At 39.8% G+C, this 24,605-nt stretch overlaps 1 protein-coding gene across 4 annotated transcripts in view; it reads right to left on the reverse strand.

The window, feature by feature from the left end:
* Dph5 (diphthamide biosynthesis 5) overlaps window positions 1-16,971 on the reverse strand; it is a 33,089-nt gene extending 16,118 nt beyond the window's left edge. Inside the window, exons 1-4 of one of the 4 annotated variants that reach the window (XM_052179396.1) lie at window positions 16,904-16,971; window positions 14,132-14,290; window positions 10,256-10,380; window positions 5,325-5,433 (exon numbers count right to left, since the gene is read on the reverse strand). In XM_052179396.1, coding sequence (XP_052035356.1) covers window positions 5,325-5,433; window positions 10,256-10,380; window positions 14,132-14,266 — 369 coding nt within the window. In that variant the 5' untranslated portion in view covers window positions 14,267-14,290; window positions 16,904-16,971. The other 3 variants (XM_052179397.1, XM_052179398.1, XM_052179395.1) reach the window with 3 other exon arrangements.
* Between the last annotated feature and the right edge of the window lie 7,634 nt (window positions 16,972-24,605).

The raw sequence follows: 24,605 nt of genomic DNA on the forward strand, positions 1-24,605 counted from the left end.
GGGTTTTTTTGGCTTTTTTTTTTATTTGTTTGTTTTTTGTTTTTTTCAAGACAGGGTTTCTCTGTGTAGCCCTGGCTGTCCTGGAACTCAGAAATCTGCCTGCCTCTGCCTCCCAAGTACTGGGATTAAAGGCGTGCGCCACCACTGCCTGGCTCAGACACGCCATTTTTACATTTATTCCTTTATTTAGTGTGCATATACACACACGTGTGCAGACATGCATGTGGCACACAACGACAACATGTGGCAGCTGGTTCTCCCTTCCAGACTGTATATCTGGGCCCTGCCCTTACGTCATCAGGCTTGGCAGCAAGCACTTCTACCTCCTGAGCCGTCTGTACAGTACAAGTACCTAGCACAGGTACTCGGCAAAGCTCTGCTCTAGCAGGATTCAACACTTGTTAGCTTGTATTTAAAATACTTTCTGTGCTTTACTGTTTTCTTAAATGTGATAAATTAAGAAACATGGTTTACACACACACACACACACACAAACTAGAAATTGTAACTTGCTAAAAAAAAAAGTCCATTAGGCTCCATGTGAATGTTAAATCCATGAACATGAAGAGAAAGCAGAGTCAGCAGAAGGACCAAAATGTCCACCGTAAACCCACAGACTAAAGAGCAACTAGTTTTCTTGTCTGTTCAGAGTACTGATCTTGGAGACATTTTGTTGTCATTGCTCTTAACCTGAATAAACTTTGTTTCATTGGTATTACATTGATTTTTGCTGATATTAAGATTATGAGTATGGCTACACATGAGATACATATGTTGACTATGACATGTCACAGAAGAACTATAAAAACCTATGATTTCCTATATAAGTGGGAATCTATTTATGGACTAACTATAAAGAATTATATTTTAAAGCATATTACTTCAAAGACAATAACTGACTTGGAAAGCAGAAGACACATAAGCACTTGCCTCAGGAAATATCTGTTAAATAGATTGTTTTAATGGTGCTGCGATGAAGGCACTGGGAGGCGTGAAGGCGAGCAAGCTAAAGAACTGACGGTAATTATGTGACCGCCAACACTGCACATGGGAGAGGCATCTGCCGAGCTGCCTGAGTACAGTGACTCAGTGAGACCCACAGTTTAGAAAGAACAATGAGTCAGTGCTCTAAAGCAGTGGGTAGAGGAAATATGGTAGTACACACATCATGCCAGCACTTGGGAGACTAAGGTAGAAAGATTGTGAGTTCCAAGCCAACCTCGGCTATATAACCAGGCCATGTCTCGGAAAATCCAAACAAGAGCCAGCAAGATGACTCAGAGGGTAAAGGTACTTACCTCTAACTCTAATGACCTGACTTTGACCCCTGAGATGCATGGTGGAAGGGGTGAAGCCATTATACAAGGTGACCCATGACCTATATGCATTTACTGTGACACACATGCACCCCCACACAGACATTAAAAAGCAAATTAAGACACTGAAGGAAAATAAAAATAAACAAATAAAAATAGAAACAAAATGAAAATAAACAATCAAATAAAAATAAAAAACAAAATTAATGGGAAGAGAAAATGTTTAATAACTATGCTAATGAGTTGTCAAATAATAAGACAGAGCTTAGGTGAGTTCTGTGAGGACGGGCATGGAGAGCTCTGCTCTCCTCAGGACGCAGCTCAGAGTCAGTCCCTTTGCAGTGCTGTACTTCCGCCCACTACTACACACTCCAGGTCCCAGGCCACAGTGAAGGCCCTGAGGCTGGGAAGCTGAACAGTAGGAAGACTGCAGAACCAGCAGCATCAAGTATTAGTGTCAGGGAATGAAAACAGAAAAGAGGCTGTTACTTTTGAAAGTAATATACATTTTTCTAGAGTAGACATGCACTATATAAACAAAAGAACACATGGCAATATTCGGTGTCACTTAAGCAACAGCCAGAGAAAGTGGAAGTGTTTCATAAGAACAAGAAAATTAGACAATCACCCACAAGCGCCTCCAAGACAAGTTTACTCCTGCATCCAAAAGCCCTTACCAAGCAAGCACTGAGAAGATAAACAGTATTTATGGAATGAATGTCTAACCTGTAAGCTTCTAAAACAGAAATTTTCACCAACAATGATACTTATGGTATGAAATCCTATGACCTACCATTGCCATCACTGATCAACAAAAAACCCCCCACTGTCCAATAAACTACCAAGATAAGGCGACTACTTAGTAGTCTCAGTAGACTACTCTAATTCTGAACAGTCCTTGCAAGCTCCTTCGGAAAATAATGAAAACAAAACAGCTTCAGGGGGTCAACAAAGCAACAGTGTAAAAGCCTGTGCCCGCTCTGGGTTAGGAATCTGCAGCTTCCTTAACTGAGGCCGAAACGATGGGAGAGACATGTTTGCCCAGGTCTTCCACAGCACTCCAAGCAGGCCTTTGTTACAACTTGATGCCTATTTCTGAAATCGTGACAAAGCATTCAGAGATGTCGGGACACCTCCCAAAAGCAAAACCCACTTCCCTTTACAAACTTACGCAAGAGAACATCAGGAAGAGTCTGCCTACGTTCTCCATACGGCAGGTGTATTTCTGGTAATGAGCTTCTGCTCTTTCAGTCAGTACGGTCACTTTCTAAGATCTGTACTAGCTTGTTGGTGGTTCTCAAGGCATGACCTACGGCACTTGAGTGCTGGCTAAAATGTAAACTCTCTTGGAGTTCAAGATGGCTCTAGTGTGTACTGCACTTCCAGGAGACTTGAGACAGTTTATAGGTGGACAGCTTTTAAGTGCCTATATAACTAGAGTTCCAGGGCATTGGACACCCTCTTTTGGCTTATGTGGCACTCACATGCACCCTTACACACACAAGAGAAACACATACACACATGAACACTGTCTATGAAAATCAGCTGTTCAGGTTAGTGTCTTCCACAAATGATAGTGCACATAGTAAAGAGAAAAAGTCCAAAAGGAAAGGAATTCCTCAAGATCTTTCATTATACATGATATATGTGTGCGTGTGTATGTGTATATATACATATATACACATTTATTTACTAAATGTGCCATACATTCATAGCTGACCCTCCATGTCTTTGCTTCTATGAAGCAAAAATATTTGGGGATGGGCAAAACTGTGTTTGTAATTAATATGTACTACTTTTCTTATCCAACCCTAGACAATATAAAGCTGTGATTTTACTTAGCACCTGAACTGTACCCCAGAAATGAATTAATGTATTTGAGAGTCTGTGTGCAGGTTGTATGGATGCAAATATTATATCATTTTGTAGAGGGAACTTAAGCATCTGCAGATCTAGATCTTCAGGGGGTCTTAGAATTAATAATTAGTGCTCATGAAAAAGATTTGTCATTTCTTAAAATGCCTTTTAGTTGGAACTGTGCAAACCAGTCCCTCTTCCACGGGAATGCAAGTATTTTGGTGGCACAGAGGTTCCTGAGGACTAGAGGAGCAGAGCACAGCCGACCATGCAGTTGCTGTCACTGCACGGACAGTTGGATAATATGACACGAATGGGGACAGAGTTACAACTGTCTAGAGAAAGTAATATTCAATCGTGAAAGCTAAATCGTTCAAAAACAATGATTAAACATAAATATAATCTCAGGGACTCATGGAAACAGTCAATTCACACAGCAAATTCCTTTCCAAATAGAACTCGTCCATTTTAGATACAGAACAATCACCTCCTGAAACACTTTATGATTGTAAAGTCAGGGCCAGCAAATTTAGTTCTTACTCTGCACAACAGATACATGTGGTAGGTTTTTTAATGTTTAAGAAAATAAAACAAAAACAATACTTCTGGGGAAACATGATAAAGGGCTACATTCTTCACAAGACCTAAAATTAAAACCAACATGAAAAGGGTATACTCTATTAGTTTGATGCTTTTATATCTCTTTTTAATCAGGTGTTAATTATTTTTTCTTTTAATTTATTTTTCTTTTAGTAACCACTAAATCTTTCAAGGTATTACTACCCAAAGAGAAGACTTCTTTTTTTCAGTTTGTTTTTTGTCTTTTTTTTTTTTTTCCATCTCTGTTACCAACTAAGAAACATTTTTAGGAGTCCATTTTCTCTAACCTACACGTTCTTTGTAGCATTAGTATTTTAGAGTTCCACCCTGCTCCAATACAGAAATGCTTTCGACTATATAGACAAGTCAAGAGTAGTAATATACATTTTAAACAAAAAGAATATAAATTTTTACACCAATGCACATGTAACTAAGACCAAGGAGTTAAGTACCAAGCAGACTTGCATAAATGTTTTATGTGATTCTTCACAATCAAATTATTTTAAAATGGATGGCAAGTACTAATCAATAAAACTAAGGTATTCTTCAGAAGTAACAAATAGGTGGCTTTAACATTCTTTTTAAACATTTGTTGAGTTTGAGAGGGGGCCATGCCATACATGCACATGGGGATCAGAGGACAACTTGCAAGAGTCAGCTCTCTTTCCACCATGTGGCTGAGTCTCAGAGTTAGAACTTAGGCTGCTACGCTTGGAGGCATATTCACTGGCCTCTCATGGCACCAAATGTATCTTTTAAAAAATATCTATCGATAGGTGATAGATTTCAGCAAGATATATCAGGAAAGGTGTTATTTCATGGATTCCAAGATGCACTTTTTTTCTGATTAAGATCCATAGAGATTTGGAGTGTGTCCTCATAGACAGTTTCTTATGAAACACTGCTGCCTATGCAGGGACCACAGGTGCCGTGGATTATGCAGGTCTGAGTATCAGAACAGATATCACAGTGGGAAAGTGGCTACCAACCACTCAAGGGTAAGTCCTGGAAACATCAATAGAGCACTCTTTCCAGCTCTCTGAGCCGCAACTGTTAGAGTTAAAAGTAACTAACTCCACACACCAGCACTTGTGACATGGCCTCAGTGCCTTCATCACTGGCTAACAGCTCTGTATTCATTTAAGAAACACAGCATCACTTGCTCTCAGTGAAAGAGAAAGGGATACTGTGTGGGAAACTCAAGCTCAACCGTACTGATGAGGTCACTGAAAGACTATAAAACGCTTTTAGGAATGTTTACTGCAATATGTCTAATCTTTCCTTTTTATGCATGTACAAGATTGACATAAAGGTTAAATAATCCTGTAGCTAAATTTATATGACCTATTGACAGAAAGGGTTAAACGAAAACAGCAAGAAAAATAATAAATTATAGAAAAACAGTATTAAAAAGCCAGCATATGTTGAAGAGTAAATTCTCCTAATTTTAAGTTTTACAGTTCATGAAATAACAATAAAATCAACTTGTAGCTTACAGGAAGACAGACTGTTCTTGCTATGTTCTGTCTACCCCTTCCTTTGTGGCATTACCTGTAAACCGCAGCAGCCTACAGCGTTCATTATGGAGGCATTGTGAATAACTTGATACGGGATGCCCAACTTTGTTGCTCTCAGAATGAGATCACTGTGTGTTGTAGCCCTGTAGTGAGAAAACAAGTTGAGTTAAGTGAATGGCACTAATCTTCTAGCCGACACATGAATTCAAGTCAAAGGGACAGTGTTCTCCCTCGGATCCCACTAGGCACCTGCAGTGCTCCTTTATGTGGGCCTTTTAGGGATGCAGTGGTCGTCTAGCCACATCCCTCACAAGATGGAATTCCAACTACAGTGCTAACAGATGCCGTGTTCTGATATCTGCTAGAGATGCTGGAGAATATAAACTCAGCAATTTGATTCTTGTGTCAGGACTTCTTTAGATTAGTTTTAAGAAATTTTAGCTGGCCATTAGTAATAAATCCAATTGGCATTTCAATGCATGTAAATGAGTAATGATCAAGGTAACTTATTACCTCATTTATCATTTTCTTGTGTACTCTTCTATTTATTTCAGAATATCCAACTGTTAACATCCATAGTTGCCACTACGTTATAAGTTATTAGAATTGCTCTGCCTCAGCTTTGTCCTGTGCCCAGTGACCATCGTCACTCCAGCCCCTTCCCCAGGACTCTTCCCAGGCACTGGGAACAATTATCCTAATGTCTATTTTTGTACTGGCTTCCATATGTAAGTGGGACCCTATAAATGACTGAGTTTTCTCCTTTACAGTTCTATGGGTGGTATAGCTAAACCAGTTCTTCTGCCCCATTGGGATTTGTTTTCATCTTAAAACTAAAGGTAAAACACAGGACATGCTCACAGCTTGTTGGTCCTTCAATGTATTAAAATTCTGCCCAATAGAATTCCATTTGGAGTTTATAGTTGTGTGCAATCTTTCTATTTGTAGCTCTTTCCAGTCTGTCTACTGTGTGTGTTTGTGTGTGTGTGTGTGTGTTCTGACTGTTAACTTTCCTTTTTGAAATGTGTGATTATACCTAAATAGGCTGGAGGTGGTGTGGGGAAGGGAGTAGATGTACATATAAATTGAATACTGTGACATGTAATCTCACATCAATTTAGAATGGCATTACTAGAGGTTTTTTCATCTTGATAAAAATGCTAAGCCCTACTGAGGAAAGCAACATTAGCATGTTTGAGAAACTACTTAGAAATAAGCAGAATCTGTCAACTGGTCAATGCATACCAAGTGGGCAGATCAAGGGCTTGCACCCCATGAGGCAGCCGGCTACAGATTAAAACATGCCCACTAGGGAAGCCTGTTTTTAATCACACACATAAAATAAAACCAGTATAAAAATTATTAGCAATTTCATTTATAGCAAGTGTTTAAAAAATAACAAGAATGTCAGATGTAAAGAATGTTTTTGATACTACCTTAAAAACAGAATCTTACTACCTAATTTTAAGTACAAGGAAAAGTAAATTAGTTATTTGATGAGGGTGTTATTTTTTAATTTAAATTGCTTTTTATGGGTGAGTTACTTAAATAGATGAAAGAAAAACTGGTTTAGTATTTATCATCATCACAAACTCATTTGAAATAATCAGTAAACAACACACACACAGATAGGTTTACTGTTTTCCAAATGTAGGAACTGAGTTACATAACCAGAACTAGTAAAAACACTTTGCCTTAACCGCACACTTGCTATTTGGAGTTCTTTTAAAGGCAATTTCAAAAGGAAAGATGTAAAATGATGTAACTGATGGAAACAGCCAGGTACATGAAGGCTCTGCAGCAGTGCTTCCAGGACCTAGGACGGGAGTGGGGAACTGCGGGGCGGGGAGGAGAGGAGGGGCCTGAGGAGGTCTGGCTATCTGGAAATTTACTGTTTCAACGTGGAACGAGACAATCAAGAGCTATCATAAACATTATAATTTGAAATTCATTTGAAACTCATGTCATCAATGTGTGTGTGCTACATGGAACACACGTGGAGGTAAAGGACAACTCTAGGTGTCAGTTCCCCCTTCTGCTCTGTGTGGCCTGAGCTCATACAGTAAGTAAGCTCGCTCCCATCGAAGCCCTCTTGCCACTCATCCTTTCACATTCCATTCAAGGAAACAGAAAGATGCTTAAACTTAAATGAGACATTTTATTGTTCATATTGTAATAAGAATGTTAGTATCTTCTTGCATTTCATGTTTTTCCTGGTTTCATCAAGTCAATGAACTTGCTCATCTTGGCTTGACTAATGAAACAAAATTTTAGTGTAGTTATGTGTCATCAGTCCCAGTTAGTTAATTAGAAAACTGAGGCAGGAGATCACTTGAGTAAGGCTAGCCTGGGCAGCATATTGAAATCTCTTTTTTAAAAACTAAACAAATGAAACTCAGAAACAAACAAATTTAATTAATTTAATTAATTAATGACATCTTTCTTAAGATCCCATTTCCAACTACGTCTCACCAGGAACCCAGCAGGAACCGGAGAGCAGTGTAGTATAGGGAACATTACTTAAACATGACACAAGGTTTTAGATGATCAGCCACTGAGAGACGCCCCACTGGACAACTACTTGCTAGCATAGCAATGGATACCCCGGGACAGCAGAGATTCCCAGAGGGAAGCATGTACTGCAATCACCAGAAAGCCAACTACATCAAGCCGCTTGCTCTGCCATCAGTTTCCTGTCACACAGCACTCTCCCTTCCCCTCCCACCTCCCACCCTGCGCCCAGTCCTGCTTCAGAACCTTATCCTGATCCAATTCCACACCCACACCCACCCACTCCCACCCACCCCACCCCCGCAGTCTTCTGCTAGCACACTCACATCTTTTCCAGCTTCTCTAGTGACATCCGCTTGCTGTCCCCTCTGCTCTGGCCAGGAGCACCGGAGTACCCACCTTTCCTAGGGCTTTTTTTTTTTGTTCCTCTGGCTTTAAGTCCCACCCATAGACCAATGACTTCATGACCACAATGGCCTGCTTTCCTGCTTCTAGAACGAGTCCTTAAGTCAGAAAAAGTCCTTCTTTTTCCATATCTATTAAATCCATTCCAATGCCTTTCTTCTAAATCCATTCCATAAGGTTCTTTCCTTCCTTTATTAGAAACACCCCTGCCTCCATAAAAATCGACTCATACTAAGCAAGTCAAACATTTTCAAGAAAGAATTATGATGTTTCTTGCTTTAAGATCCTCCAAAGGTTTACTTCTGTCTTTCAAATAAGATTCCTCATCCCTCCAAAGACATAAAGACAGATGGCTCCTGCTTATCTGTGTAACACCTTCTTATACCCTCCACCCCACGCTCTAGTCGAGGTGGCTTTCAGCACCTTAAGCAATCTTCTGGTCTGCTCTGCCTGGAAAGATGGGCCTCCAACCCCATTCCAGTCACTTGCTTAAGTATAACGTTCAAAGAAAGGCTTTTCCATATGCCTCTGTGGTTTGGTTTGGTTTGGTTTGGTTTGGTTTGGCTTTTTGAGACAGGGTTTCTCTGTATAGTCCTGGCTGTCCTGGAACTCACTCTGTAGACCAGGCTGGCCTCGAACTCAAAAATCCACCTGCCTCTGCCTCCCAAGTGCTGGGATTAAAGGCGTGCGTCACCACTGCCCGGCCATTTCACATATTTTTAAAGTTTGTGGGGTTTTTTGTATTTTAGAAAAAACTTTAAACCAAACCAAACCAAACCAACCATACCTTGTGAAATGGGACAATATAAAGTATAAACTAATTTTTATTATATCAGTAGACAACAAATTTTTCTTTTAAATTGGGTAGACTAGTTTCTAATGGTTGCTCTCAATCTGTCTACTTATTTCATGTGGACTGGCAAGCCTGTGGGCTGACACCAGGCTAGACACCTCGCGTTGAGCAGCAGTTTTATTGTACAATGGACACTAGCAGTGACTGAGCCAGCTCACAGGTAATTATAAGAACTGCACTGCCGCCATGTCAGGAAGTCTGGGCCAGAGTTTTTCTATAGAAGACACAGATTTTAGACATACGGAGTCCATGTAATACTGAGAAAATTCTATATAAAAGAAGAAATTTGCTGGATAAGATTTTTTATTTTCTTTTTCATTTTAATATCCTATAGCTAGAAAAAGAAAGGTACCGTGAAATTTGAGAAAGCCTTAATTTTATAGAAAACAATATTAGACAGCAGCTAAAATAATTTAAATATTTTTATAGTGACTACCCAATATAATTTGCAATTAAATATAATAATCATACAGACTCTCTGGCTCTGCATACTGGCATAAATTATTTTCTTTATGACAGATGCATACACATGTAACCCCCATTGTTTTGAGAAATATCCTTGATGGTGGGCCCAGAGTGATTTAATTGTCCTTATGTTCCCCAAATCTGTGACATAAATCTTGGGTCACCAGCTGTAGACAAAGAACTCTTGTGTTTGGCTTGACACTAGAGATTGATGATGCTTGACTAGACAAGTAGAAACCCATCTTCTTAGTAATGAGGAGGAGCAGTGCTCCCAATGGAGAAGGGACATTGAAATCAGAGGTTTGATAAATGATAAATCCAGGCAAGTAAGTGACAGCATTATTGCCAAATATTAGATTATTAAAAAAGAAGGGGCGGGGGAATTCTAGAACAAAGGAAGCCAAAGAGGGCTGCAATTATCAAAGCGAATGGAGACCTCACTTTAGATAGTGGAGAGCCTTATTTAATAATGACACACTAGTTAAAGGTGTCTAATGCCTTTATAACCTTGTACAAAGACAAAGGCATGAAAGGAACAAATGCTAGACTTGACACTTGCTAGGCTCACACTGATGATGTCATCTTTATCAAGTAGATGCTCTTCGTTGAAAATTTAAATACAAAACTTCAGGTAAAACTCAGGTAAACTTATCAGGCCCTGGCATGGAAATGGTTAAGCAGAATAATCACTGCTGATAAGTAAGAAACCCACAATGTCTATTTGCACTTACCCAAATGGATCACCAACCACAAGGAATGCAACATCAGTGACATCTGCATCCTTAAAAATATTATCTGCTTCTTGTTCTACTTCTTCTCTGTCAGCAAGAATCAATTTTCTTCCATAAAACTCTTCCTACAGATACAAGTAGGATATTGAAATATCAAAATGATATACAGCAGGCGAGGCTTTAACACACACATACACGCAGAACAATCTTTGTCTAGAACTAGGTACAAACATTGGCAACCATCCAAACACAGATCAGTCAATACAACTCATCAGTGAGCCAGTACTCCATATCATGATGCAATTAAACTCTGTCTTTGGGGCTATCATCATATCCCTAGAGAAAGCAGACCTCTTAACATCTGAGGCCTCTAAATTTGTGTCTAATAGACTAGGCAGAACACTAAAGGATGAACAGAGACTATGTATTCATGAGCCTTATTCCAGAAACATGAAAATATGGAATACATTAACAATAATGATACATGATAGTGCAGATGTTTTAACCAATTTCTACAGGAACATTTTTGCTGTGCTGGAGATAATAAAAGGCAACATCAATAAGAAATGAAAATTACAATTTAGCTGTTCACAAAAAAATGAACAGTTTTATATAATTATAGAAAAAAATGAATTTAAATACAAAGGAAGTTTCCATCCAAGCTGTTTTGTCGATTAGTTTCTTGAAGTCCAGTTCTAGAGAACAAAGCCAGGAGACTGAGCTAGTGAACTGGTCTGATACTGATTAATGATATTATGCAGGATCATATAACTGAATCTTATAACTGAGTCCCCATGCACTTCAAACATGGAAAAGGATGCATGAATAAATACATAAAATTATTCCTTCACATTGAGAAGTCAGTTATTCAAAGTTGCAGGGATACTGCAGTTGAAGAGTAGTGGTACCCAAGATTGATCAAACAAGGAAGTACATGACAAATAAATATCCAAAGATAAATGCCACAATTTCAAATGTGGGAATAATTTCCTAACACCTACATAAAACCTATTACTCAGATGGGAAAACAACCTCACCCTTTAAAACTGTTTCATAAGCTCACAACAACACTACTTACACTGATAAAATAAAAATGCATTCTTCATTTACACGTTTGCTATGCGCCTTTTCTTAATCATTAATCTTTACATTTTTGACTTTGATTTTAGAAACAAGAAAACATACAGTCACAGGAAGCTTCAATATATCTCAGAGAACACGCATGATCACTGGACACCGAGTACAATGGTCTTTACTGAACTAATGTACCCTGAAAATGACCAAGAAGCCACATGCCACCCTTGTAATGCTAACTGAAATCCCGCCTCCTACAGATGGAGGTCAGAGGACAACTGGAAGGAGCTGGATCTCTACTTTACCATGTGGGCTGAGGAACCGGTTTAGATTATGGGTTTCCAGGGCGCCAGTTTAGATCAAACCTCTTCAGTTATTTACAGACGTATTATAGTTTCTTCCTCCCACTACCATTATAAATTACGTAGGTCTTTCATTAAGTTTTCCTAGGTATAACGCAGACAGACCCTGAAGGCTTTTAGGCTGTGCTGCTTATACATTTTTCTATAAAGTATAGATGCATTCAACCAATAAGAATGTAAGACTTAAAGTATCAACAGTAATTACTGTTGGAAGCTAAAGTTGCATCTACCAAAGCCGATATTCTTCCCCAGATTTGCTATCTCTCCACTTCTTTTAGAGACTATATTAAAACACAACAACAGTGAGCAGACAAACTTGCAATTTCTTTAGAAACATCTGTATGTGCCTTTTATAAAATCTTGACTGGTGATTATTAATAAAAAGAAAGCATTTGTTCATTATAGAAAATAGAATTATCTTTTCCCTGTAATATAATGACCTATAGCTGAAACAAGATTTCATATAGATATATAACAACTTCAAAATATCAGTTTGTTTTAACAAGAAAATATGGAAATGAAAAACAGAAGAGTGAAGAGAAAGAGGTTCTACAGTTTTACTGGAAATATAAGGCATGAACTTATAAATGACTGACTTAAGGCAGATGGTGCAGGTGGTACCCTGTGGCAAGCCACTCAGGGAAGACCAGGAGCTAAGCACCTGGAGGACATGAAGACAACACTAGCAGAATTTTGTGATAGGATAAGATCCAGGCCAAACCGTTTGGCTTGCTATAACTTCTCTGTTATACTTTGTGTGGTTAATATCTATAGCTAAGAATGCAGAGAGACGGGATGAAAGTCTAGAAGGATAATTCTCAACTCAGAGCCGCTTTAGTCTGTATGTTGCTTCAGTCACTAACTATATGATTTTGGACAAGTTTTGGAACATTTGTGTGCCTACAAAATGGAAGCGTAACTGTAGAAGGCTGGGTAATGTAGCTCTGTGGTAGAGTGCTTGTGAGGCGTGTGCGCAACCCTCAGTTCAAGGCCAAGCAATGTCAGGAAAATAAACAAAACAGCAAAATAAAGTTCCAAAAATATCAACACTTATTACTATGAAAAAACAAACATTCTGGTACCTTAAAAAAATTACACAGAATTTACTTACAGGTAAGGTTAGCTCAGACCCCTAAAAATTACATTTATGTTTTGAGGGAAAACCTTGAAAACTAATATTTACTAATACTTAGGATTTATAAAGCATTTTCACATATACCTTAACAAACACTATATACCTTCCATTTGGTTATTTTTCTTTGATAAATTAAGAAACTAACATTCAGAAGTTTGGAAATATATCTGCTAACAGCTAAAATGTCTGAAAACTTTTGTGGTGGACACTGTTCTAAGAGCCTAGGAGGCAGGCGGGTCTGACCTCAATGTATACAGTAAGAAATTAAACATAAAGGAATTTTCTGGCACATGTCACAAGGCAAAACAAGCTATGTCCCAAATTTGCACTAAGCTATTATATAATATTCTATTCGATTAACTGGCCAATCTGTTATCTGTTCTCTCAGATGGTTTTAAATCCAACATAGTTTTTGATCACTGGTCAGAAATGCATTTCTATCATCTTGAAGTATGTGTAAACACCGACAAGTGTGACCAGCAAATCAAACTGACTATTAGAGACTACTTTGCTGTATAATGTGTGGCTAATTTAAGAAAAAGCCTTAGTTGAGTATTAAAGATTTTTAACGTAACTCTGAAACCTTCTGAATTCTGAGTTGTGAATTTGAGAGATATGACCCAAGTTCTGCAGCCCACACTTTTATATATGGAAGACTTGACAATTTAAAAAACCTTTCCTCTCCTCCCATAAGAACCCATCAGCCCTTTATCTCAATATATGGTCCACTTTGAGTCTGACAACCAACCAGAAACTGACTTATTGTTTACATAATTACCCTTAATGAGAACCTGCTTAAGGTATATAATGCACTAATAAATCCTCTGGTTACTTAGTCACTCTATATGTACATGTGGGAATGAGAGCCTTCCTGGGAGAGTATACATAAGGTCTCTTTGGATACGTTGCAGACAAAAATGAGATTGCTGTTCCCTATGGAAATACTTCAAAGGAGGCAGCTTTCAGATCGCTCGCTGAATGTATAAGCAACTCATTAAAGCTGTGTCAGCACCTCATTAGCACTCAACTCGGAAAGGATTTCTGGCTAGCTCATGAAATAACGGATTTGATAACTATCCCCAAGAGTGTAAAATAACTTTTTTTTTATTTACTGAAGAAAGACACAAAATTTGACTTGTAAAGTAGGACAAACTACCGTTTCATTTCCCAAGTCACTGAGTATGAGGCAGACCTTAATGAACAGAGTGTGTGTTTTAAAGGGTCTAAAAAGAAAGCAGACGCTTGGAGTCTGCAGTCTAGTGTACTCTAGAGTCGGACGCTCGCCTGGGGACTTTAATCACGTACCAGGGCTTCCTTCCCTACAGTCAGGACTGAGGTGTAGGCTTCCAGATACACGCGACTGCATCGTCTCACAACTTCCAGGCCCTTGACTGTGATGTCCTTGGCATCTCCCAGGCCCAAGCCGATCAAGTAAAGCATTCCGAACTCCAGGGAGGGGGAAGACTGCAGAGCGAAGTGAACAACAAAAACGTCAGCTAACACCGGGGACCAAAAGTCTAGGGATAAAAAACCAAGGTTGCACCCCGCGTGCGTCTGACACTCATATCCTGCATACTCTTAGAAAAGACTGGAATGACTGTTTTAAATAAAGTGTGATCCAATTACCCGCTTAGAGACTCAAACGTGATTCGCTAACGTCCCTCAAAGTCTCACCGCAGCCTTTCTATCATTGTAGACCCCAAACCATGTGCCCATCAGGGACAGAGCTTCCGGGTCTCACCTACGGCGCCGTAAAGCGTGCAGCCCTTTACAGCACTTTACGACTAGCAGGAGGGGGAGAGAGACAGGCGGCTCCGGGAACGAGTGATCGTATCCCGCCAAGATCAGCCAGGACCTGCTGACGCCGGGGCAGGGGTCAAGGTCAGGAGTCAAGGGTCAGGAATGGGTCCAGCTGTGCGTCTGGAAAGGACCCAGCGTGCCCACGCTCCCGGCAAGCCGGGGGCGCAAACATCCCCAAGGGCGTCCGTGCGGATGACTGTAGCTCCCTCTCCCCCTCCTGCGCCCGCTGCCAGGAACCACCGGAGGCACTTCCCTGACCGACCCCGCGTTTGCTCGGCTTTGAATTCCAGCTCTGTCGACCTGTCGTAATTTCCCTGAGGTCACCCTGGTGAGGGGACAGGTTGGCGAGCCCTGCTGAGTGTGGTTGTTAGGTTCCCACTGGGGGGCGGGGGAGGAGGGGCTGTGACTCCTTCTAGGGGTTTGTCCCTTGGATCTGATACCGGAATGCCCCAAGGGAATCTGCCTGAGTCACCCTCGGTCGAGAGTGACCGTTTAAGAGATCTCAAGGGATGTCTAAGTACGAATGTGATGACATATACAGATGAAAAATGCCATCACGAAGCCCATTCCTTAGTATGCTAACCAAAGGATAATGTTTAAAAAGAAAGTAATGCTATGGCGAGAGAGCACATAACAGAAAAGGGAAAGTGCTTCAAGCCTCTCCGCGGTTGTTGCTGATTCTTATAGATTCTTACACGCAGTTCCACTAAGGGAAAAGTTTGGACGGAAGATATTCTTCCTAAATTCACTGGTAACTTCATCCAAGTTGGAAAGACAGTCCATTGCTTCTTTTGGTACAATGTACTGGCCATTCAGATTTTTCCTGCTTCCTTAAGTCTAGCCTTTTCCTCCATGGGTGCACTTCAGAGCTGATTCTCTCTGTTCCCACTAAATTGATTTATTCTTTGCACCATATTAAATATGTACCTACGCCTCAAAAATAGATCATGGTGTAAATGGAAAGACCTAAAATTATAACAGAAGAAAACAACAGGAAAAAAAATCTGACCTATCTAGGGAGAGATTTCTTAGGTATTTCTTAGGTAAGATTTCTCTCTTGCAAAGAGAGGGGGAAAAAGTTGTACTTTAATAATAAAAAGCTCCCGCCGGGCAATGGTGGCATATGCCTTTAATCCCAGCACTTAGGAGGCAGAGGCAGGCGGATTTCTGAGTTCGAGGCTAGCCTTGTCAACAGAGTGAATTCCAGGACAGCCACAGCTACACAGAGAATCCCTGTCTTGAAAAAAACAAAAAATAAACAAAATAATAGTAATAATAATAAAAACTCCCTTCAAAAGACTGAAGACCTACACAGAGAGAAAATGTTTGCAAACCAGAAATTTGACAAAGGACTTGTCAACAAAACAAACAAAAAAACAAGGCTATCAAGATACTGGTAAAGGAACTTGTCACACATGTCTGACCACCTGAGCTTGATACCTGGAACCCAGTTAAAGGTGGAAGAAAAACAACTCCACAGAGGTCTCCCCTGACCACCACAGGCTGGTATCCCACACACACAGATATACTAATAATAACTAAAGATGAATTCAAATCTAATGGATTCTTAAATGCAAAACAACTCAATGTGAAAAAATGCGCAAAGGATTTTGAATGACTCCAAATAAGATATGTTAATAACAGATAAGCATTTTAAAACATTTCTAAACATAAACAGTAGAAAAACACTTTTGAAAGTTCTTTTTAGATTATTTTATGTGTGTGAATGTTTTCCCTGTACATATATGTCTATGTACTGTATGTGTTCCTGGTGCCCATGGAGGTCAGAAGATGGTGTCAGAATCCCTGGAACTCACCAAGTGAGTGCTGGGAATCGAACCTCAGATAACCCAGAAACCAATCCAGTTCTAAACATCCAGAGCTGGATCCATCACCTTCTCTGCCTGTGTGGTGTTTGTCTCTGTATTGTGTGGGGTTGACATTCACCCAAGCTGGGTAGCAGTCAACTCCACATGGACTGCCAGGTCTGCTCTATCAGAAACCATGCTCTCACTGTGTTGGTTCAGATCCTAACTCTATTATTCTGCTAGCTTCCCATCCTGTCCCCTTCAAATGTATCTTCACAGGAACCAGGGAGTACTAGGAAAGATAGACCCTAAAAATAGTATCCCCCTTCCAAATAAAAATCTTTGAGAAGCCGAAAGAACCCCCATGCTCTTTTAAATATCCCAAATGATCATCTATGGGATGGTCATTCAGCACCTGCCTCCCTGGCCTCCTTATGTACCATGATCTGCCTTTCAGGTGTTGACCCACCTGTAGTTCTGTGCCCAAAGCCTGCAGACATGCGCGACTTGCTGACGCCTCAGCTCATCTGAACATTAAACCCTGTCTCATCATCAGCCTAGATTCCCACTTCCTATTCTTTACACTCAGGCAATCTCCCCAGAGGTCTCTAGCCTCTAAGAAAAGGGATCTCCTCTACTAAAATACTGTGCCTACAAAAAAGTAAGTTAAGTCTTTTTAAGACTGCCTTCCTGCCAGGCAGTGTAATCCCAGCACTCTGGGAGGCAAGGCCAGCCTGGTCTACAGAGTGAGTTCTAGGACAGCCAGGGCTATACAGAGAAACCCTGTCTTGAAAAAAATCAAATACAAAACAAAAAAAACTGCCTTCCTGTATAGGTCCTGCGCCCAACTGTCAGTGGCCAACACAAAACAAACTCAAGGCTGTATTTGTGAATGTGTGTCTCACATTGATTTGCTTGGACATTTTTTATTTTTGTTTTTATTTTGTCTTACTAGTCTTTTGCTATTATATTAAGGATTCCAGTTCTGTTTTTTAAGATTTTTGTTTTTACGTCTGTGTGTGCCTACGTGGTTTTTGTGCTTTTTCACTTTTTAAAGTTTTGTTTTGCTTTTTTATTTGCTGTTTGTTTTCTAAAGAGAGAAAGAAGGCATAGAGTTGGATGGGAAGGGGAGGGATCTAGGAGATGGGAGAAGGGAAATCACAGAATATATTGTATGAACTTTCAATAAAAAAATAGATAAAATTGTCTTCTTGTATTTCTTCTTCATGAAAGTAATTTTCTGAAGTCAGCGAGTGTGTCTTACCCATGTCCGAGTCTCTAGGCTTAGCATTGTGCATGCCTACAGTAAGTTGACAGTAAGTATATTTATAGATGATTATGCATTCATTAGTAGCCAAGCAATTTCTTTGAAGTATACATCCTGTATTATGCAATGCAAGTGTGTGATATGTTGTAAATAAGTACTAGAAAGTCACTGATAACAAACCTCAGACATTAACATGTCTTGTTCAACCTCTTCCGGGAGCTGTTTGTGTTAAATGGCTTTTTCTTTCCTGGGTATCAAAAAGAATAGTTACAGCAATCCTTTCCCTCTTCAACTTAAAAAATACAAGCAGCAAATCTTACCTAGTCTGCTTCTGTAGAGTTATTCTGGGGGTGTAGGATGGGGGTTGTCAGTTTCTCCCTCACTTTTTTAAAGAGTTTTCAAATATGATTGTCTCTCCCCCTATCCCCAGCAACTTATTAGGGAACCCCATAAGCTTAGGAAAGTTGAGGTAATTTTACAATCAGCCTCCACATCTTCCTAGATTCTGCAGCTGTTAAGAAGTGACTGTATTTGCTTCATTATACACTTCGCCATCTAGCTGGACACCAGCCGATCTTATTTTTTGATACATTTCTGAGAGTCGTTTGTTTCCTCTTTTAATTCAACCTGAGCTTCGAATATTTTCCATTAAAACAGCTGCTTGTTTTTAGCATGTGTTGTTGTATAATATTAACACTAATGACAGCAGTCACAAAGCAGACAAATTTCATTATTAGAGCAAATTGCAAGTCTTGTGCAACAGAAAGAGTGTAATAGTTATAGAAAACAATAAGGGGTAGACATTTGTCTATTTTTGAGAGGTCATTAACATTTTTATAACCTTTGTCAGCAACTCAGTTTTAGACTTCTCGATGAAGGGATCCGCTCCTAGATGTTCTTGCCGTGCTCACAAAATGAGTGCCTCAGTTGCTCCTTGTCATAGCAAGTTATTCCCTGTGCTGTTTCCGCCCCACCGTCAACATCCTTTGCTACTTTTATCTTAAAGAAATAACATAGCCGAGATGCTTCATTACATCATGGACAAATTGTAATTACCACACATCTGAAAGAAGCCATCCTTCAGTTTTCCTATTTGAACTTGTTTGTCTGTTGAAAAGAAACCATCAGGGGACTGACTAAACTCCATCTGACCTTATTGTGAATGGAGAATATTATTTTACTGTGACACTGGCCTTTTAACCTACATGCTCCCACAGATTGCCTTTGTTAGAAGACATCTGCATTAATATTCCGAGAGTCTGGAGACCTTGATTTATAGTCACTGTTTTCTAACAAATAAGTGGTAATTAAAGATAACACTCCTCTAGAGGAGACTACATTCACTAATGTTAAAAAAAAAAGACTTATAGTTATTTTATTGTGTATTTATTTACTTAGGTTAAAAAAAATCACTTTTTTGTTCATTCAGTGACCTTATGATTTATATGGCCATATAAACTACATGTAGAAAAAAAGAAAAGACCAAGTCTAGAATTATTTTCTGTGAAATATAAGGAAAATTTTATTATCAGTAATCTTGGCTCTCTAGGTTGAGAGTAACCACATAGAAGGAGTCACCTAAGGCCCTATGGTGTTATGTAAAGTGACTTCCAGAGATGTTACACACACACACACACACACACACACACACACACACACACACTGTTTATTTCTAAGCCATTTTGATGGTTAGTAGTTCATTAAAAATTTTCTGCTTAAAAAAAAAAGAAACTATGTAGTGTCTGCTTATGTTTAAATACATATAAAATTAGCCGTGAGTTTGTAGGAGAATAGCCTCCCTTTCACTCAAAATCCATGATTGTGTTATTAGTGGTATATTTTGTTTTCTTTTAAACATTTGCTTTGTTTTATGTGCGTTTTTGCTTGTGTGTGTATGTGCACCATGTATATAGAGTGGCACAGTGCCCATCAGGACAGAACATGGCATCAGATCCCCTAAAAGACAGGTGGGAACCATCGTATCTGTATGGGGAGCCATCATGTGAATACTGGATACTGAATTTGGGTCCTCTGCAAGGGTAATAATCACCCCTGACCAATGAACCATCGATGCACCTAGCCTTGTTGTTTCTCTTAAAGAGGCTTTATTTGAGAGGGAGGGTAATTATTTTACCATGTAACACTGAGGAATAGAATAGTTTGTGTTTTCTCAAATAAAAACATGGCACATGGTAATATCTGTTTGATTATCTTAGAATCTGGTTTTTGTAGATTTTGCTATCTTACAGCTTTTATGATACTGTCCAGAAGGATACCAACAATCTTTAGCTACTTGTTATGTCATGGGTCCTTATTCAATGAATTCATTTACCTTTTTCCGTCTAGTCTAAGTTTTAGCTCATTATGTTTATTATGCATAAAATATGGTAGAGGGATACACTTATATTTGGGATGTCCTCAGAAAGGTGGTCAAATACCATTGCCCTGTTATTAGATGTTAAAATGAGTTTTGCAGTTGTCATCTGCAAGAGAAGACTACATAAGTTTATAAGAAACACAAAATAGAGCTCTATTTTGGGTTGGAATCAAGTTGTTTCAATATAATTCGTTTTTATACTACCCACTTGACTGTCACTATTGTCACAGTGTGTCAAAAGTGTTGTCAAGTGATGAGAAAAAGGGTTTGAAAACAAACATACTGAGGGCTGGAGAGATGGCCCAGTAGTTAAGAGGACTCAGGTTTGATTCCTAGCACCCACATGGTTCACAGCCATCTGCAACTCCAGTCCTAAGGGATTTTTTTGGTGGTTTGTATGAGATTAGTCCCCATGTGTTAATATTTTTAATGCTTGATCCACAGTGCATGGAACTGTTTGAGAAAGACCAGAGAATGTGTCCTTTTTGGAGGAGATGTGTCACTGGGGGAAAGTTTTGAAACTTCAAAAGCCCACTTCATTCCCAGTTAGCACCTCTCTGCCCTATGTCTGTGGATAAGGGTGAAAGTTCTCAGTTACTGCTCTGGCACCACACCTGCCTGATGGATGCCGTGCTCCCTGCCATGGTGGCCAGGGACTCACCCTTTAAAACTGTAAGCCTTCAATAAATTCTTTCTTCTATAAGTTACCGTGGTCATGGTGATTTGTCACAGCAATAGGAAAGTAAATAAGACAGAAGTTGGTACCATGAACCAGCCTATTGCTGTAACAGTCCTGACCGTGCTGGTTTTGGAAGGAATGCGGAAGACTTTGGATTAAGTAAGTGCTTGAATGCTGTAAGTGGGGTTTAATAGACCACCCTATTAGAAGATTGGAAGACAATAGTGATGAGAGCAGTATGGACTGTGGATACTTACTTGGCTCAAGAGGTTTCAGAGGGGAGCATATTAACAACTGCCCTATAAGCCAGTCGTCCAGTATTTTGGCAAAGGCCATGACTGCTCTTTGCCCCGTCCTAAGAATCTATCTGAGGCTAAGTTGGAAGAGTTTGTGGATAATTTCATTGGCAGAGGAGATTTTAAAGCAGCCTGCTATTGACTTTGTGGCTTGGTTACCAGTAATTATTCTTATGCAGATCTATAATGAAAAAAAAGCGAAGAGTGAAAGAAGAAATACAAAAGGTACAGCTTGAGGGGAAAGGGGCACCAAGGAATGTAATATTGGAGCCAACACTTGAGTTGACACAGGTAAGGAAAGACCACATTCTAAAAGCAATAAAGGAAGTGTTCTCAGGGCAAGATTTCCACCCAGATGGTCCTGTGACTTGTGAAAGGAAAGGGACTAAGGGATTTTCTGATCCTAAAAAGCAACCACAAATCAACATTTAGGCAAATGTAATTCAAGGAGAGGGGTGAATTACATCCCAATCTGGCAGCATCGGCCATGCAGTTCTGACTTTAGGGTCAGGAAAGATACAGGAGTAGAGGGGTTTTGAATCTTCCTCCATGCTTAAGGAATGACTTAAGTCACTGAGATTACACGGCTACGTGGTGAGGGAGTACCTACAAGGAGGCGAGGAGAGACCATTGCCTGAAGCTGTGGAAAGGAAGCCTCGATTGCATTGGAGACACCAAGATGTTGGAGACACCAGAATTGTGGAATACCTGCAGACAGAGTGGAACCAGTCCAAGAGAAGTGTGCTGAAGTCAGCAGAACTGGAAGGGAAGAGCCACCTAAGCCCTTCAACATCAGGTGTAGAGTTACAGGATTTGGAGTTTACCATGCTGGGATTTGGCCTTGTTTTGGTACAGTATTTCTTCACTATGCCCCTATTCCTCCATTTTTGGAATGGTAATGTATATGCCATGTCATTGTATGTTTGAAATAGTCGTTTTCTTTTTATTTTACAGGGGTTTGCAGTTAAAAGAGAATTTGGAATTTAGACTTTTAAACTGGGTTGAAGCTGAGAAAAACTATGGGAACTTCAATTTTGAACTAAATACATTCTGCATTTGTAAGACTCCAAAAACTGAGGGTGCCCAAGCACCCCACACCCCGGAAGGCGACACCCAAATCACTTGCGAGAAACAGTCTCGATGCAATAACATGAGGGTTTCTTTATTCCAGAATTCTGGGTTCCACAGCCATACACCATGCAGGGTTAGAGGACTGTGGACCATGAGTGTTGAATTGCTACAGCTTTTATAAGTTTACGACAAAGCTCGCAAATCACAAACCAATCATTTCTTAGCATGGAGAGCCCGCAAAATGCGAGCCAATTGATTTGTACCACTCCATAGTTTTTAGGTCAATCAGTTTAAATTATCGGAGCCCGCGCTCAGTGGACCAATTAGTTTCCTATAATGTCTACAGATGCGTGAACTCCTGCATAGGGGTAATGGCGTAAGTTTACAGACGCAAGATAAGCTTAGCCCATTTCCAGTTACCTTGTGGGGACAGGATCACCTATTCAAGGCCTTTCTGCTAGGTCTAAACAAAGAGTGGGCTCTGGAATGTGACCCTTTACCTAGTTTCTAACAAAGCGAGATAACATTTTAAACTTCTGACTTCTTGGGATCATTAGAGTTAGGCTGTATTATTTTCTATCCTTTCACATTATGATATGGCCACAAGTCTATGGGAACCAAGGAGTGGAATGTGATGCTTTGAATGAGAATGGTTCCCACAGGCTCAACTATTTTAATGCTTGGTCTCCAGTTGGTGGAATTGTTTGGGAGGGATTCGGAGGCTTGGCCTTGGAGGAAGTGTGTCACTGGGGGGTAGGTTTTGAGGTTTCCAAAGCTCATGCCATTCCCAGTTAACCTTCTGTGCCTCATGCCTGCTTGTTTGCTGCCATGTTCCCCATCCTCTGAAAACGTAATTCCCCACTAAAATCTTCCTTGTATACACTGCTTTGGTCATGGTGTTTTGTCACAGCAAAGAAAAGAAACTAACACAGGATATGAAGTTCCCTCTGGAGGCACTAAACACACATGACTGACACATGACACTGAACACAGATGACATAAATGCAGACAAATTCCTATACACACAAAATACTAATAAGTTAATTAGTTTTTAAAATGCCTTTAAATATATATCTAGACACACTGTTTTCATTCTATAAACACGACATCTTGCCTCATCTTGGGCCTAACCAATCCACATTTCCTAAAAGTGGCGTAAGAAGCTCTTACCAATCTTTTCTCTCAAAAAACGCTTTTGTCTTCTCTAACTTCAACTCAAACTATTTCGATCCCACATACTACAGATATCTGTATGTGTCTAATTCTAGTTTTAAAAATCTTTACTCAAGGTTTATACCTGTTGCAGGATATTTGATCACACTATGACCTCTGAGATCATGTTATTTTTGGAGCTGCTTGGCAGGAATTTGACATTGGGCCAGGACAAGGAAGTAGGCTCCTGTCAGGAATCTGATAATGGGCCAGAACACGGAAGTAAGCGCAGGCAAAATTTGACATTGGACCAGAACCTGGAAGGTAAGCTCAGGCAGGAATCTGACCTTGGGCTAGAACAAAGAAATAGGCTTCAGGCAAGAATTTGACCTTGGGCCATGACCTGGAAGTTAGCTCAGGCAGGAATCTGATCTTGGGCTAGAACAAAGAAATAGGCTTCAGGCAATAACTTGACATTGGGCCATGACCTGGAAGTTAGCTCAGGCAGGAATCTGATTTGGAGCTAGAACAAAGAAGTAGGCTTCAGGCAAGAGTTTGACTTTGGTCTAGGATGGGGAAGTAGAGTCTAACAGCTTGGTCATCCTGACAAGCCCCTAGAAACAGTGATCACAGGACTTTGTTTATTGACTTGCTTGTTCCTAGACTATTCATATTTATTGTCTTGCTTGCTTAACCTAGAACTAACCCTATTATCTGCGTGTAATTAAAATGGTATAAAAGCAGATTGGGAAAAAATAAACCTACTTTAGCCTCAGAACTGGTTGGGGTCATGCTACCAGGTTATCTAATTGTCTTTTTTCTTTTTAATCGTTACTCCTGCCATGGAGAACCTGTTGACTGAATGAGCTGACTCAGTCATTATTTACTGAAAAAAACCCTGTTTCTAGTTGGGATGTGCTTCATCCCTTAACGCACACCTTTAATCCCTCTGACCAGAGTACAAACCTACCCTTAGGATACCTCTTTAATCCCAAAGAAGGTAAAGTTAGTTTGCAGAAGGAAGCACCCAAGTTTAAAAGTGATGTCTAATTTAGTGGCAGACAAAGTAATGAATGAGAAAAATATTTGACAGTAAAGGATATGCCCAACTCTTGGGAGATGAGAGAGGAAAGGGAAGAGAAACCAAGACAGAGAAGAAGAGAGGATGGTTTTATTGAAACATTTGTATAGAGATGGGTTGCAGAGAGAAAACAAGCTAGGCACAGTTGAAACAGAACAAGCCAGAGAATGAGAGGGATCCAGAAAATTAGAACAAATTGCCTGAGTTAGTTTGAGGTCAAGTAGAACAATTCAGAAGAAGCTGAGAGA

Source organism: Apodemus sylvaticus, chromosome 4 (genome assembly GCF_947179515.1).
Source record: "Apodemus sylvaticus chromosome 4, mApoSyl1.1, whole genome shotgun sequence".
Classification (NCBI taxonomy): domain Eukaryota; kingdom Metazoa; phylum Chordata; class Mammalia; order Rodentia; family Muridae; genus Apodemus; species Apodemus sylvaticus.